The sequence below is a fragment of the Mus pahari genome, chromosome 12 (assembly GCF_900095145.1).
Source record: "Mus pahari chromosome 12, PAHARI_EIJ_v1.1, whole genome shotgun sequence".
Classification (NCBI taxonomy): Eukaryota; Metazoa; Chordata; class Mammalia; order Rodentia; family Muridae; genus Mus; species Mus pahari.
The window spans coordinates 30,463,475-30,478,902 of record NC_034601.1 but is presented as its reverse complement, the minus strand read 5'-3'; the positions used below and the strand labels follow the sequence as shown (position 1 = coordinate 30,478,902).

Sequence of the window (15,428 nt, the reverse complement as noted above, 5' to 3'; positions counted from 1 at the left end):
AGAGCAGCAAGTGCTCTTAACCATTAAGCCATCACTTCAGCCCTCCTCCTACTGGTCTGTCTCCCAGCACTCAGGAGGCAGAGGCAGGTGGATTTCTGTGAATATACATATATATATATATATATATATATATATATATCTCACCACCTAGCTCCCATGGGTGCATGGGTGGCACAGTCCAGAGGCTTGTGTTTGTGTGTCCGCCCTTCCCCCATGCATACCTCGGCCTCCCACCACCCTTCAGGGACCCATAGTGCTTTGTTGTATTTGAAGCCTGCTGGATAAACAATGACATCAGAAACTGGTGATGTGTTCCCCAGACCTACTCTGCAGTCTGGCCTCCTGACTTAAGAGCGGTGCTCTGCCCTGTGGTTGGTGGCAAGTGTTTAGGGATCATTCTTTGAAGAAGTGTGTTCCTTATGCTTAAAAGTTAGTGTGATGTTGTAGTAGCCCTTTTTATTTGCTAGGTATGTGTTACATGCAGGGTATTTTCTGTCCTCTTTGTGGTAGCTATTGATGAGACCCAGGGCCTTGCACATGTTAGGCCAGATCTCCACCACAGGGCTACATCCCAAGTCCTGTTTTTAAAATTCTACATACCAGTTCTTGCAAAGAAAACAAACAGACAATAACAAAACCCCTAAAACTAAAAACAAAACCAACCAACCTCCCCACAAACAGAACAGAAAACCTCTGGCCCCTGAAGTGGTGAAGTAGCCAGCTCGTAGCACAAGAGCAGAAGGGACAAGTGAGTGCTGGGTGGATGTAGAAAAGTACCGTTGTCATTTGCATAGCAGATGATGTCAGAATGCCATGGGGAGTGATGAGTGGCATTTGGACCATCTCCTACAGCCATCTCTATTTTTCTTTTTTTTAACTGAGCAGTTCTTGTTGGGGGCGGGGGGGCTTGCAATTCTGGGGATTGAACCCAGGGGGACATGTTAGGTAAATTCCTTACCGCTGGCTTACGTTCCCAACCCCAGCCAGTACTTCTGTTGTTGTTTGATTAGTGTGTGTGTGTGTGTGTGTGTGTGTGTGTGTGTGTTAGATAGTGCATATGGGTGTTAATGTGTGTGTGTGTGTGTGTGTGTGTGGCCACCTGAGGTTGGTGTCTAGCATCTTCCTCCATACATCTCCACCTGAACCCAGAGCTCACTAAGTTGGCTAGTCTATAGCCATCTTGCTCCAGGGATCAAATCTGCCTCTGGAGTGCTAGGATTATAGATGGGCCCCCACATCTGCCTGGTGTTTACATGGGAGCCAGGGATTTGAACTCCTGTCTCCACACTTGCACAAGTGGTTTACCACTGAGCTATCTGTCTCCATTGTGCCGGTGCCCTGACCCCACCAAGTATTTTGTTGTCTGTCTGTCTTGTCTGTCTCTCAGGTGTAAATGGTGCCAGAATTACAGAAAGACTGCATGAAGAACGGACACAGGATTCTCACACACCCTTGATTCAGGAGGCTTGAGGACATTTAACCACATACTTCCACTCCTCTTCTACATGTATAGAATACATACGATGTTCCTAGCTCAAAGTGCTTCAGTCACGGGACACAGCGGAGTTTCAGTCCTACTGAACGGCCTTTCCCAGAACTAATTCCTGTCATTAAGCAAAGGCTGTATTTCCTATGACACAGGAATATTATCTTACTTCACACAATGCAGTGATTAAAATCAGGAAAGAGAACGGATGGCTCTAAGTGTGCACTGGGGAACGGGTCCAGGAACCCTACTGATATGAAAATCCACAAGCATTCGGATCCCTCCGTGCTCTCTGGTTCTAGCTTGCCTGAGAAGCCTGTACACCGAAGAAGTTGTGTGAACAGTCAGGGAGTTGGGCCTGTGGGAAGAATGGTCATTCTGCAGGACAGCACGGGCGAACTCTCGAGGAAGTCTGATCTGAAGTTGATGGCGTCTGCAGGTGCATTGGCTGTACGTTTGCAAGGCCAGCTCTGGCCCCCAGGCCAGTGTGCTCAGCCGGCCTTCAGCCCCCTCTACTCTGCAGACTCTTCACTTGTTGCCTTTGTGACCTTGACTTTCTTTGTTGTTGTTTTTTGAGCTTTTGTAGTGAGATGTATTTTCTGTGCCTGGCTTTTTAAAGGATCTCTAATGGCTACAAAGTAGTGAAAAACATAAGAAAAGATACGTTTTCTGCAGCTGGAGATTTTTGTTTGTTCATTTAAGTTTTAAAATAACATTTAAAATTACTTTTGGTAATTTTAAATTTTGGTGTGTGTGAGTGTGTGTGTGCATGCGCCATGTGTATGTGTGGAAGTCAGAGGATAACTCCCGGGAGTTGGTTCTCTTCTCCCTCCATGTGGGTTCTGAGTTCTGAACTTAGATCATCAGGCTTAGCAGCAAGCTTCTTTACCTACTTAGCCATTTCCCCAACCCAGTTTATTTCTTTTTGTTTTGAGGATCTTGGGTTGTTGTTCGGGCTAGTAACTCTCAGTCCTCCTGCCTCAGCCTCCCAAGTGGTGGGATTACAGATGTGCACCAGGATTACAGATGTGTGCCACCACACCTAAGCTACAACTTAAGGTTTGGTGTCCATTCAGTGTATCCTAGTGAAAGGCCATTGCCCCACACTCTGCCCCAGTACCCAGTGATGTTACCATTGGTCCCTTACTTAACTAAGGAACTTTGTCATGGTTCACTCACTGTAAAGTTAGATTGGGAGACTCTTTGAGAGATATTCCCATAATATAGCCAAATGGTGGTAATTATTTTTTTCTTTTAATTTAGAAATCAAACATTCTTATTCTGCCGAGTTACAAAGTAGAGAAAGAAGCATGCGGCTATCCAAGGGCAAACTACTTAGGTGCATTTTGTTCTCTGCCCGTCTCTTTTGACTTGTCAGTTGATTTGCTTGGAGCTGTGGTCATGCCACGAGGATTTCAGCTCTTGTTTTTAAACTTAACCTCCAGGCACATGCTTTTACATTGTACCATCATTCCTCCGTGCCAGTGGGCGCAGCCAGTCCCCTGCGGCGGGTGTTTAGGTTGTCTGCACGGATTTGACTCTTGTCGATGGGGCTGTATGAGTCATATCTGTGCCAGAGACTCGCTCTGCTCGCCCCCTCAGGATAGCTCCTCAAAGTGAAGCCACCATGTCAGAGGGCACGAGCGCTTTCAAGAGACCCACTACCCCATGCCAAGCAGCTTGCCATAAAAATTGGCTGTTAGGTTCCTGCCAGCACTGTGACAGTCGGGATCCATATTTTAAAAGATTCGCTAATGGTGCCCCAACCCTTTTTTCTCCCTTTTTAGCCGTGGCCCACCAGCAAAGAGTTGTGTGATTAATTTCCTGTGTTCTGAGTTATGAAAGCAGGGGGACTTATTTCCAAAAATAAATCTCAGTGCCAGGGAGCACATTATTTTCCTCAAGCGGCACAGCATTCGGCATCGGGCTGAGAGCTGACGTCTCATGTCTCAGGAAGAATCTTCAGGATGAGGGGCGATTTGAGATCACATGTGAGGACTTGGAGTATCTAACCCAGGGTCTTTAGAGGGGATGGTGGTCTTCAGCATGGGCTAGCTATAGATGTCCTGGGAGGGGAAGAGCGTAAACCTCCCATGGTTAGCGTGGTTCAGGGTGATGCAGGCAGGCCAGAGGACGTGGACTTCCAGGAGGGGGGCTTCACGTAGTAAGTTCCCACAGCATTTATTTATTTATTTATTTATTTATTTATTTTTTTATTTTTTTATTTTTTTGGTCTCAGACACCTTGTTTGCAGCCTTGCAAGGGATGAGCTTACCTTCAGCCTTCAGCAGAACCCCTTACTAGAACAGGGCCAGGTAGAGGAACTGCAGAGGTCCCAACTGGTGGTTACCTGTGTCTGGAGCCCACCCGATTAGAAATGGTCAGAGAAAGTGCAGATAGCCAGGAAATGATAGCCAGGAAACGCACGGATCCCTCCACAGTCTCCCGATACGAGGCTTGGCATCCCAGGGGCGCATGAGAGCAGGTGTTGAGTATTTTCTTGTTGGTGCTGCTATTTAATTAGGTGCTCAGACCTATCTGTGTGTGTACCAGAAGGTCCAGATTGACAATGCCTCAAGAAGGCCCTATAGAGAGAGCCCTCTGTTGTGTGAGGGAACCAAACATCCTCTAGAATGTTAACTACGAGTCTTTAGCAAGTCTGCCCTTTTCATCTTGACAGGGCTGCTTGAGTTCTGGCTCGCAGGGAGGATGACACGTAGGACGACTCCTCTCAAGCCAGGCATAGCAGTGCATTAAGTTCAAGGCTGACCTGAGCCTGGTCTACGTGGAGCGTCCCAGCACTGCCAGGGCTGCGTCATTCTTCCTGGGCTTTGTTGCATCTGCGTGAGCATGTCTGATCCCTAGGAACTGGAGTTACAAACAGTTGTGAGCTGCCATATGGCTGCTGGGACTTGAACTAGGATCCTCTGGAAGAGCAGCCAGTGTTCTTTTTTTTTTTTTTTTGTTTTTTCGAGACAGGGTTTCTCTGTTTAGCCCTGGCTGTCCTGAAACTCACTTTGTAGACCAGGCTGGCCTCGAACTCAGAAATCCACCTGCCTCTGCCTCCCGAGTGCTGGGACTAAAGGCATGCACCACCACGCCCAGCTGCAGCCAGTGTTCTTAACCACAGAGCCATCTCTCCAACCCCAAAGACTGTCCTTAACAGTCACCACATAATAATACTTAACGCTTACAGCCCATGGGCTGAGATTTAGTCAAATGCTCACACTTGGTGCAGGGGAATCTTTGAAGCCCGGCCTTCACTGCAATGGCCCAGGGAATCCAGTTGCTTCTTTAGAGGCAACCTTAACTTCTTGGTAGTCATAAGATTAGGTGTGTCTAATACTACCATTAGGAAGCACTTCAGAAATCCCTTTTATCCCTTCCGTTTCCAGGGAAGGACACAGACCGAGGAGAGGTGACCTACTTACCCATGGTCACTCAGCCAGTAACTGACAAAGTCAGTACCAGCTCCGTGGTGTGACTCCACCACCCCTCCCAGGTTTGGCTCTAAGTTCTCAGCGAGCCTGTTCTCTGGCATCCAGTTCAGACCCTTGTCTGCCTTACCCCTTAGTCCCTTTACCACCAGGTTCCTCAGGGTCTAGACTTCCAGATTCTGACATTTCCAAGCTATTTTGAGCAAAATGTGGGGTAAACTAAATTAAACTGGTTTCTTCACAGCTCCCAACACAAGAAGGGAGTCTTCACTCAGGTGACGGAGGGAAAAGGCTTGAGCCCCACCTCCACCCTTCCCTGTAAATGTTAAACTTCTGTCCCCAAATCTCCCTGCTTCTGCAAGCCGGATTTTACATAACTGGCCATTGCTGGCTCTGGAACTCACAGAGGAGGGTGAATCTGTAATGACAGTCACTGCCAGCCATTCCGGGGAACGGGGAGGGTGTTGGCACATGCCCTGGAGACAGCCTTTTTATTTTTATTTTTAATTTTTTTTAAGGTGGAGGGTGTAAGGTGATGAGGATTGTTGTCACTAGGTTATTTTCTAGGTGTGTAGATGGTAGTGCTGCTGGTTGGCTCAATGGAGAGGAAGGGGTTTGTGTGTGCTGTGAGCAGGTGGGGAGTGCGGACCAGGCAGGGCAACGTGGAAAGGGAGGCCTGGCACATAGCACAAAGGCCCTGCTGGGAACAAATCAGGGGTTACTGCCACATGTCTGTACCCTTGAACTTGTGAAGCAGGCTATCAGTGTAAACTCCTTCTTTCTGGTCATTAGTTCTGTTGCTAGGAAGTGGCTCCTTTTCTTGGTGGCCGGTTAGGCCAGAAGCCCTTGAGTGGAGTCATGAACAATTTGAATCCCTGCCTCTACTGTGTATCTACCACATGTCCTTGGTCATCTAACCTCTGGTGCCCTTCCATCTTCTGTAGGACACAAGTACCCACCTGCTGGGTTACCCTAGCGGTAATCGCGTCACCACGCGCACACGAAACCTGGCAGGGTTCTAAATGTGCTGTGTGACCTCTACAGCAGGTCGCTATGCAGATGGCTAAACACGCCAGGTTTTCTGGTGCAGAATGTGCGTACGTGTGTATGCCTTCCTGCCTGGACCTGTGGCTCTGCCTGATTGCAGGCGAGGTCTCCGGGAGGAAGAGGAGGTCCCCGGTTGTTGTTGTCCTTGCTTGCTAATCATACTCCGAGGCAATTAGCACTTGTTATGCGCTATGTCTGCCAAGTATTGCATTAGGTTCATGTCTTCCTCCTCCCTCATTTAATAATGAGCCAAGGCACCAGGTGAGCATGGATATTATCCTCTGCCCTTCTGGGTTGAGAGATGGCACTCAGCAGTCTAGTAACAAGCCTGAGGTCTTGTAAATGATGGCAACTGGATTCATGCCATGTCTTGTTTGACCCCAGAGTCACTGCTCTTTTTCTGGGTGTCTAAAAGATGCCATGGGGCTGAGGATGGAGGGGAGGCCCAGAAACAGATGAACTTCGTGGTAGGAGAGAGGCAGCCATGTAGATAGGCAACCTAGCAGACAAAGAGGGAAGTTGGTCTCCGTCCCTTTACCCATTTGTGCTAGGATGAGGGTTTCACAGGGCCCTGAAGAAAGCCTTGCGGTTCGCTGAAGGGGAGAGGGGGCGGTGGAAGGGGACTGGTGATTGGGGCAGGGTGGTTCTCTGATGGCGTGGAGGTGATCTTTTATGGTACCAGCAGAATCTGATGTTGAGGGGAGGGTCTCCTCTGTCGTAGAAAAGGGGACCTTTGTTCTCCGTCAGTTTCGACCAGGGAAGTATTTTATGGGTCTCAGCGTGCCATTGGGGCAGATGGTCAGAGGAGAGCGAGGTGTGAACAAAGGTCATCCCCCCCCTCCCGCTCCTGAGTTCTTGACTGCCAGTGCGAAGCCCTGCCAAGCCCAGGAACTAGGCTGGTGCTGGCTAGGAAGCAGCTGGCTTTGGGAGCATTCCAATACCGCCTTTTCCTCCCTGGAGCACAGTAGATTTGCCGATAGTCTGGGCACCATTAACACTTCTATTGTGGCTCTAACTGTATCATGGTCGGGCAGGCTTGTGGGTTGTGACTTAAGGAGTGGAGTCTGCTGGTCTCTGGGCAAGGTGATCCAGGCTCACCGTAGCTTGTGTCAAGGGAAGGAAGGAGCCTTGCTGGAAAGGGTTAAAAGAGGAAGCAGAGGAGAAAATAGACTGTTAAGTGGCTGGAGGAAAGGGGGCTTTACGGGGTAGGAGGAGGGCTTCCCTCCTGGCTGCCTCACAGGTGCTTGTGAGGGTAAGTGAGGTCTGGGGGCCCTTTCTTAGAAGTTTTAGCTTGTGCCACATCTCCCTGTGTTCCCTGTGGTCTGGCCATTCTGGTTGGGTTTCCTCTCTCTGTTAGGCCTCCTGGTAGACCCTGAGTCGTCTGTGCCCACAGGCACCTGCAGGCTCTCTCTCCTCGGTGGGGACCCTCTAACCAACCATACCTGCGTGCTGCTTCTTTTATTACCCAGCTCTTGGACTGGATGTAACTCCTCAGTGTCCTGGCTTCTTCCAGCCCTTCCTTTCCCCCAACATGCTGTCCCAGAGACTGTGGCGGCCTCCGAGCTTTTCCAACATTTCCCCACTCCGCCCGCCCTGCCTTCCTGTCTCACCCCTGGGTAAGGTCTCACTCTTGTTCCTAACACCATCCCTTTTCCTTCTCTCTTGTCCCCTCTCTGGCTCCGGTTGCCTCATGGCTCATCGTCTAGCTTGGAGGACGTGTGGTGTTCATGGGTGCTTTTTCACATGTCTGTTGGCCACAGTCCCAGAAATCTTAGCCCACTGCCATCTTCTTCAGTCCAGGAAAAAGAGCTGCCTCCGCCGTTGGTCTGTCTCCCATGTTTGGCTGCAGTTCTGTCTTTGGAGCTGTTTTGGACTTTCTTTTCTTCCGCCTTCACTTCCTGTGAATGGTCATTGGCTGGATGGACCCTTTTCTCTCTCCTGCTCAGCCAGCTGGCTGGTCCCTCTATCCCTGCCACCAATTCTGCAGTTCTGGGAAGATGAGTCTGATGTCCATCCTGCCACTCCCCTGATGACCACTGTCAAGTTCTAGGCTGTCAGAGGACCAACCACGGGCCTTCCTCAGTGTCCATTCTGGATGCTTATTGTGCCGCAGTCTCCCTGGATTTCATGGTTCTTTCTGGACCTCTTAAAGCCACCAAGGGCTCACTTGGTGACATGTTCTCTGAGGGATGGCATCTGTAGGCCAGGTGTGATTTCTTGCGTTTATTAAGCACTCCTGAGGACACTCAGGGTATCTTCCCCCCCACCCCCAGAGCTCTTAATCTTAAATGGGGATAAGGACCCAGTAAGGCTGCAGACCCTTCACAGAGATGTCTATGCAAGCCTGCTGTTAGGAAGGACCAGTGCCAGCCCTAGCTGCTCCTCGTGTGGCGGATTTCAGGCAAAGTCAATTTGCTGAGGGTATTTTCAGAGAAGCTTAGCTCTTCTACTGTATCAGTAAACACTGGGCCCGAGGCTTTAGTGGCTGGCTGGAAGGTGGCAGGTTCATCTCAGGTGGCCCTTGGTTGTTGGATGACCTAAGGGACGATTGGGATTTATATAAAGGATGCCAGGGTCGGTGGGAGATGGGGGTCCCTATGGTTTCAGCTATGAGCGCTGTATCAGTGAGGCCATAGCACTTCTGCTGCCTGGCAGGTCCCTGCCAGACCCAGGGAGGATGATGTGGAGGGGAGGGTCCCTGGCCAGGGCAGTTACATTTCCTGATGGTATTGTATTATCTGAGGGAGGAAAGCAAATCAGCAAGTCTCCATGTTTCTCTCCCACATTGTCCAGTTGTTCTCTCAGTCAGTGCTGTGTGTGCGCGTGTGCGCGCGCGCACACACACACACACACACACACACATACACACGCACACGCATACACACACACTGAGCCATGGACTTTTTAGGGTTCAGCTCACAAGCCGCTTGCAGCAGTGGGATGTCATGTGGTAGTCAACACTGAAGGGACGTTCTCCTGAGCTTTGAAGATGGTCTGCACAAAGCAGTGGCTCCTCAGGCATAGTGAATGGCTTTGGCAAGGGAAGGAGCCTGCTGACTCCTCCTGGGGAGAAGGAACTCTGATTCTGGTAGCAGAGTCCATTGAAACTTGTAAGAGTCTGGCCGAGTGTCTCTCTTCCCCCATTGATCTGGTGGTGGGCATTAGATGCTACGTTATCCGATGTTCTTAGAGGGCTTCGTGACTTTGTAAAGCACATTTAAGGAGTTGTCCCATGTGTCCTAACAGTGTTTCCAGGGAGCTATTACCATCTCCATGGCACAAGTGAGCCACTGGGCCTCTGAAAGGTTCAGTGCTGTTGCCTGGCACCTTAGCTTTTGAGGGGCGATGCATAGACATAGGTCAAGACATTGGATGGCAAAGAGGAGATGGTTTGACTGGTGTGGGGGCACATCAGAAATTTAGATTACTCGTTTGCATGGTTCTGGAAGAAATTCAGACTCCTCTCACGGTGGAAGAGGACAGCACATGGTCTCCAGTTGACTTTGTCGGTGGCTCTTCTCCATCACCTCTGACCTTGTAGCAGCTGGTTGCTTTGTAGCCTGCTGTCTCCACTGGTGTTCTGTTGCTGAGAAGAGACACCACGACTACCACAATTCTTCTACAGGATAGAACAAAGCGTTTCACTGGGGCTGACTTACTGTTCAGAGGTTTAATCCATTATCCTCATGGTGGGACGGATGGTGGGATTCAGGACAGACATGGTGCTGGAGCGGTACTGAGAGTTCTGCATCCAGGTCAGCAGTCAGAGGGAGGAGAGCAGGACACTGGCCCTGGCTTGAGCTTCTGACATCTCAAAGCCCACCTCCAGTGACACAAGTCTTCCAACAAGGCCACACCTACTCCAAAAGGTCACACCCCCTAATTCCTGTCAAGTAGCATTGAATGACCAAGCTTTCAAATAGCCATTCCTATTCCAATCACCACACCTGCTGCCAGCGTCCCGGGCCTACCCCCTCCTCATCCACATGGAAACACACCCTGCCTCTCTCGGTGCTGGGTCTTTTGTTTCCTGGGTTCTTTCACCCTCATTCTTCATTTATTTCTTGTCTCAGAAGAGCGCGGGTTCCCATGACTCTCTGAGAAAAAGTGTGTTGTTGGTACACTTCACACGTGTGAGTTAGCTTCAGCTGGTGTGACAAACTCCTCCTGACTGGCAGGTGGTGTGGCTGGGTGTACAGTGACACTTCTGAGAACTCTGAAGGCTGTGTTCCCCAGACTGTGGTGCGGTGCGGAGGCTCTTGCCTCTGGTCTTTCAAGGGTGGAGCTGCCTTTTAGGACCTCCTTTTGTGTCAGCACTGTTCAGGAAGTATTAAGTTGCGTCACCATGTAAGCTGGCCTGGGAGATCTACCTCCTTACTCCTGTGTCCCCGCCATCCACTCTGCTTCCAGTCGGCTCTCCCTCCTGCCTGCAGAGGCACTGGGCATCTCCAGGCCCCAAGAGCTTGGGGACACTTGGCTTGTTCTTTTGTTTGTTTTGTTTTGTTTGTTTATTAGTTGTTTTTCAAGATAGGGTTTTTCTGTGTAGCCCTGGCTGTCCTGGAACTCACTCTGTAGACCAGGCTGGTCCTCAAACTCAGAGATTTACCTGCCTCCGCCTTCCAAGTACTGGGACTTAAGGTGTACGACTGGCCAGATCTCTGCGATTGTTTGGCCCAGTGAGAAAAGCTTAGCCTTACACCCATCCATTCCATCCTGGGTGTAAGAGAGGATGCTTCCTGGGGGTTCTGTGCATTGGTGCTTCTAGGTGGGGTGGAGTTTTCAGACTGTCACATGTGGCCCTTGCAATCAGACATCACTCTCTTAGAGAGAGTTCTTGTCTGTGGGTGGCAGTGCATTATATATGAGTACAGTCCAGACAATCTCACTAGAGTACACAGAGGATGTGGGTAAGGTGGGGAATGAAGTGGGCAAAGCGGGAGCTCTCGAGGTAAAGAGGTAGATGTGGTCCTCTGGGAGGGGTTGCACTCCATCTTCCAGCAAGAAACATGTGGTTTCATAAGGCTGGCCTTGTTAACAGTCAGCCATGGAAGGGTAAGGTTCAGCAGACCCTACCATTCGCTGCTGAATTATTAGCTACTGATACCCAGGAGATGGGTATCAGGGTCTTCAATTTTTTTTTTTTAACCCACTGCTGAACCTACAAGGATTGAAGTAAAGCTCTATCTTAAACCCATGGCCACAAAGATGCTCTAAGTCAAATTTAGCGGGTCAGGAGGTCAAATGAACCAGTGTGAAGAGAGAGGTTTGTGGGGAGGAAGGATTGGGTCGGAATGGTAAGGTTACGGGAGGCAGTAGTGGTGAGAGCAGTCAGGGTGCATCGTGTGCAGGTGTGAAATTATCTAAGAAAAATTTTATGAATTAAAAACGTTTTAAATCTCAAATGACAAAAAGAGCGTGTGTGTTTTTTGGGTGGATTGTCTGTGGGCGCCCTGAGTGAGAGAGAAGTTAGACTTCATGTGCTTTGGCTGCTTGGTCTCTAGGTGGTCCTGCCGACATGGCTGTCCTCCACAAAGGTCTCTTCACTCATTGAGAGAATCTCCGACCCTAAGGACTTGAAGAAACTTCTCAGGACCCGCAATAACGTGCTGGTGCTTTACTCGGAATCCGGTAAGTGACCCCTCCTGACCTATCAGGGTGCCGTGGGAAGCAGGGGGGTAGGGGGAGAGCACCAGAGGGGGCGCTAGTATTCTTCACTCTCTTTGAAGGTCTGTTTGGTTATTTGGGGGGGGGGGTCATATTGCACTTCCTTCTTATGAGCATCCTGTGGGAAGAATCCTTTGGATCCCCTACCTAGCCTGACAGGGAAGAGCCCATGAATGCTGGATGGACACCTTGACTCCCTGCCAGCCACAGGCCCCAGCCCTGCCAGGGCAGGCTCTGTGGGCACTGCAGATTAACTACCAGGCTGGCCTGTTGCCAGTTGAACTGGTCCCAGGCCTGTGGACATTTACCTGAGCAGGTGGCCCTGGTTCTTGCCTGACCTCTGGGTGTCCTGCTGTGGGGTGAGATGCAAGAACGACTTTGGAGTGGACTCCCAAGTTGAGGCCCAGCAGCCTCTCCAGGAAGGAGCCGCCACCTGCCACTCCTCTGACCTTGGGCTGGTGAGAGTACGCTGGACAGTTTGCTTGGCTCTTGGCAGTGACTTTGAGGAAGGGCAAGTGGCTGGCTGTCACTGTGGTTCCAACAGAGCTAAGTGTTTTTGCTGATCCTTAGGACGCCAAGTTTTCTGTGTCCCGGAGAAGTAGCAGCTAGTGGCTAGGCTCGTTCTGGGCACATATCCTCTTGGCAGCTCATCCGCTACACAGATCCCATTGGCACTCTGGGCTGATGGATGATTTGGCCGTGTGTCCCTCGAGAGGGCTGGACCCTCTGAACATTCACAACATATGGCTATTCTTACCCCTTACTGCTCCTGAGGGTCTGGATGCACTGTCACCGAGCTACCTCTTGGGAGCCCAGTGTGTGAGCTTGCTGTTTTTCTGAAGTAGGGAAACTGAGGCAAAGGGAATCTCTGTTGGGGCTTCTCCTGTGTCTGGGCTGGTTGTTAGTGAGAAACTCTTTGGGGTAACGCCCTTGTAAACTGCTGGATCTGGGGGAGCCGTTATGACTGTCTCATTTTCTCCTTGCCCCAAGAGAGGCAGTGCCGACTGTCAGATAGTCTCCCATTCATAAATGAGGTCACCAGGGATAAGAAGACATGACACATGAGGCCAGCCACTCCTGGTGGCAGAGCCGGTCCCATATGGCATCTCTGCATCTCATTTCTTCAGAGAGAGTCTAGGGAAAAGTGGGCTAGCTCTGCAGAGCCATGGCTTTGGAACCAGCACAGGCCTGAGATAGAAGTCTGGCAGAGTTGGAGAGTGGGAAGTTAGGGTTAATGATGGAATCGAGGGGCCACTAATGAAGGGAGAGACTAGCCTTACCTGACTCCACCTTTGTTCAATTCATTGGAAGTACAGCCCCTGTGCTGCCCCAGCATGCCAGGGCAGGGTCTGGGTGATGGCTTCTCTTCCTGCATCTTCTCCATGCTTACTGCCCCAGACTCTGGCTTCTGGTGGATTTAGTTTCCCTCTTCCCATCCTTCCAAGCAGCTTTTCCCTTCCCATGGTGGGGTGCTTTATCTGCACCCCCACCCTACCCCACTGGTGTGCACAGTGGAACAATGGCTTTCCTGCTTCAGTGGTTTGCTGCCTCCTGCTGCCCTGGCTGGGGTTTCCCTGGAATGCCTCCTCTGAATGACTCTGAGCGCGTTTTTTTTTTTCGGCGATGCTTATTGTGCGTCTCTGTGAAAGGCTCGGCATGCTTTGTATTCACAGACAGCTCCCATTTCCACCCTGGAAGAGGAGCGCCTCGGAGGCACAGAATTCAGATATCATTTCTGCTTGGCTTTGGGGTATACCATGGGGTTTGGGGCAAAAGAAGGCAGCAGATTGCTGTTCACCGGGTTCTGCCCGCTGGACCCTTTGAATGAGTTCACAGGCTGGTAAGGAGGACGGGACTGCGAGTCTGCCGGGGGCAGGTATCAAACACCAGCTGTAAACACCCTGCAGCAGACTGGCAGAGTTAAAACCCTGATCCAGGAGCTCTGTCCAGACACCTGGACACCCCGACCGAAGAGGGACTCTTGTGCTCACCCCACCCTGCCTGTGGTCCAGAGCCCTTGGACACAAATGTTTGATCTTTCTTTCACAGAGGTAGCAGCTGAAAGTCATCTCAAGCTACTGTCCACTGTGGCCCAGGCAGTGAAAGGCCAAGGCACCATCTGCTGGGTGGACTGCGGGTATGTACTGGGGACCCAGGGCATGCTGGCCGGGGCTAGGGCTAACCTTTGGGCCCCTGGTGGCTGAGGAAGAAGAGAGAGGATGATAGGTCCCTGAGGTCACATGGGGTCCCTTCTGCCTCGCAGAGGGAAGGCTTGGCTCCCCACCCCTGTCTGCCCATTCCATGGACTCCTTTCTTCTCATTTTCCTGAAGCCCTCTCTTTCCTTTATGTCCTGTGTCCTGCTTTACCTTCTCAGAGGGTGGTAGGGCAGAGGGAGTCTTCCCTATTGGAAAACAGGAGCCTTGATTCCAGACCTGGGTGATTTTCAGGGCCACCCCGTTGGCTCGTGGTAGGTAGGTCTGCAGCAATAGCTGTGAGCCATGAGCTTCATCTCCAGTCCAGGCCCTTCTCAATCCAACAGTACCGTCTGGCCACCAGACTCTGCCGTGGCCCCGAGGCCGGCTCAGGCCTGTGCCGGTTAAGTAAGTTGGTGAGCCCGAGTAACCTTCTTGCTATTCTGAGTCCTAAATGGCCGATGGAGGTGCTGTGTTGTGACACACCGACTTTTAAGCTGCAGAGGAGAGAGAGAGAGTAGCATAGGAGAGGCATGTATGGAGGAGCGTGCATGCATGTACACGGGTGCACGTGGCTACCTTTAATACCTGAGCAGAAAGGACCGCTCACTGGGTAGCTACTGAGGTCTCGGCCGTTGGTTGACTCCAGTTTATAGTTGGCTTGACGGCACTGCTACCTTCCAGGCATCTCTGTCACCCCCATATGACTAGCAGTGCTCCATGTCACTGGGCAAACGACACAGTCTGTCAGAAGGCACTTGGGAGTTTTCTGTACCTGAAGATGCTTTTGGCAAGCTGATGCAGCCTTATTGTAGGGCATTCTTAAGAGGCTTACAGGTTCCAGGAGCGAGCGGAAGAGCTTTGATGTAGTGGCTCTTCCCTCCAGGTCTATCCATTAGCTTTTACCAAGCACTTACTATGTGCTTTGAGGATTCACAGATGAATAGCTGTGCCTTCTCGGGGCGCACTGTGTGAGGAAGAAGCAGACACACAAGCCAGGGCTTAGGCTGCCAGCCAAGTGAGCAGTTCTGTAAAGAGGCTCCATAGCCAAGAGGCAGTCAGCACACAGGGCCCGGAAAGGTCAAGGAAACCTTTGCAGAGGCAGTGATGTTCAAGGGGCGGGGCAGAGACCCGAGATGATCATGTGCTCATACTGCCCTCCCTGCCAGAGCTCCCTGCAGCATGGCCCCCAAGTGCTGCCTGTGGAGATGAGTGTCCTGCTTCCAGAGGGGCTATGGAACCTCCAGAGCAGGATACCTGAGCTGTTGGGACCCGGGGGGTCAGTGGGTAAATCGAGATCAACTTAGAGATTAGGACAAAATTGTAGTCTGAGTGTCTGGAATTAGTGCCAATGGGAAAATCCTGAGAATTTAATATGCTAGAATTGAACTCCAGGCTAGGGCTTAGAAAAGGCACCTTGTTCAAGAGGCAGGGCTGGTCCAGTCACTGCCCCTGCGTTTATCAGGTTTATCCTTGTAAGAGGAAGTACAATCTCAAAGTAGTTTAGCCAAGTAGGTAGATTATGGCAAAGCCCGGATATCTGGGTCTGGGCTTGGGATTAGAGGCAAAGTACTGCCAACTGACTCTTCCCATAACAGCCC

The 15,428-nt window shown here is 50.8% G+C and overlaps 1 protein-coding gene across 1 annotated transcript in view; it reads left to right on the top strand.

The window, feature by feature from the left end:
* The window catches only part of Pdia5 (protein disulfide isomerase family A member 5), an 84,662-nt gene that overhangs the window by 12,469 nt on the left and 56,765 nt on the right, over positions 1-15,428 (top strand). The window contains exons 2-3 of the mRNA XM_021209641.2: positions 11,472-11,598; positions 13,684-13,771. Of these exons, the coding sequence (XP_021065300.1) occupies positions 11,472-11,598; positions 13,684-13,771 (215 nt within the window). The remainder of the gene's footprint in view (positions 1-11,471; positions 11,599-13,683; positions 13,772-15,428) is intronic.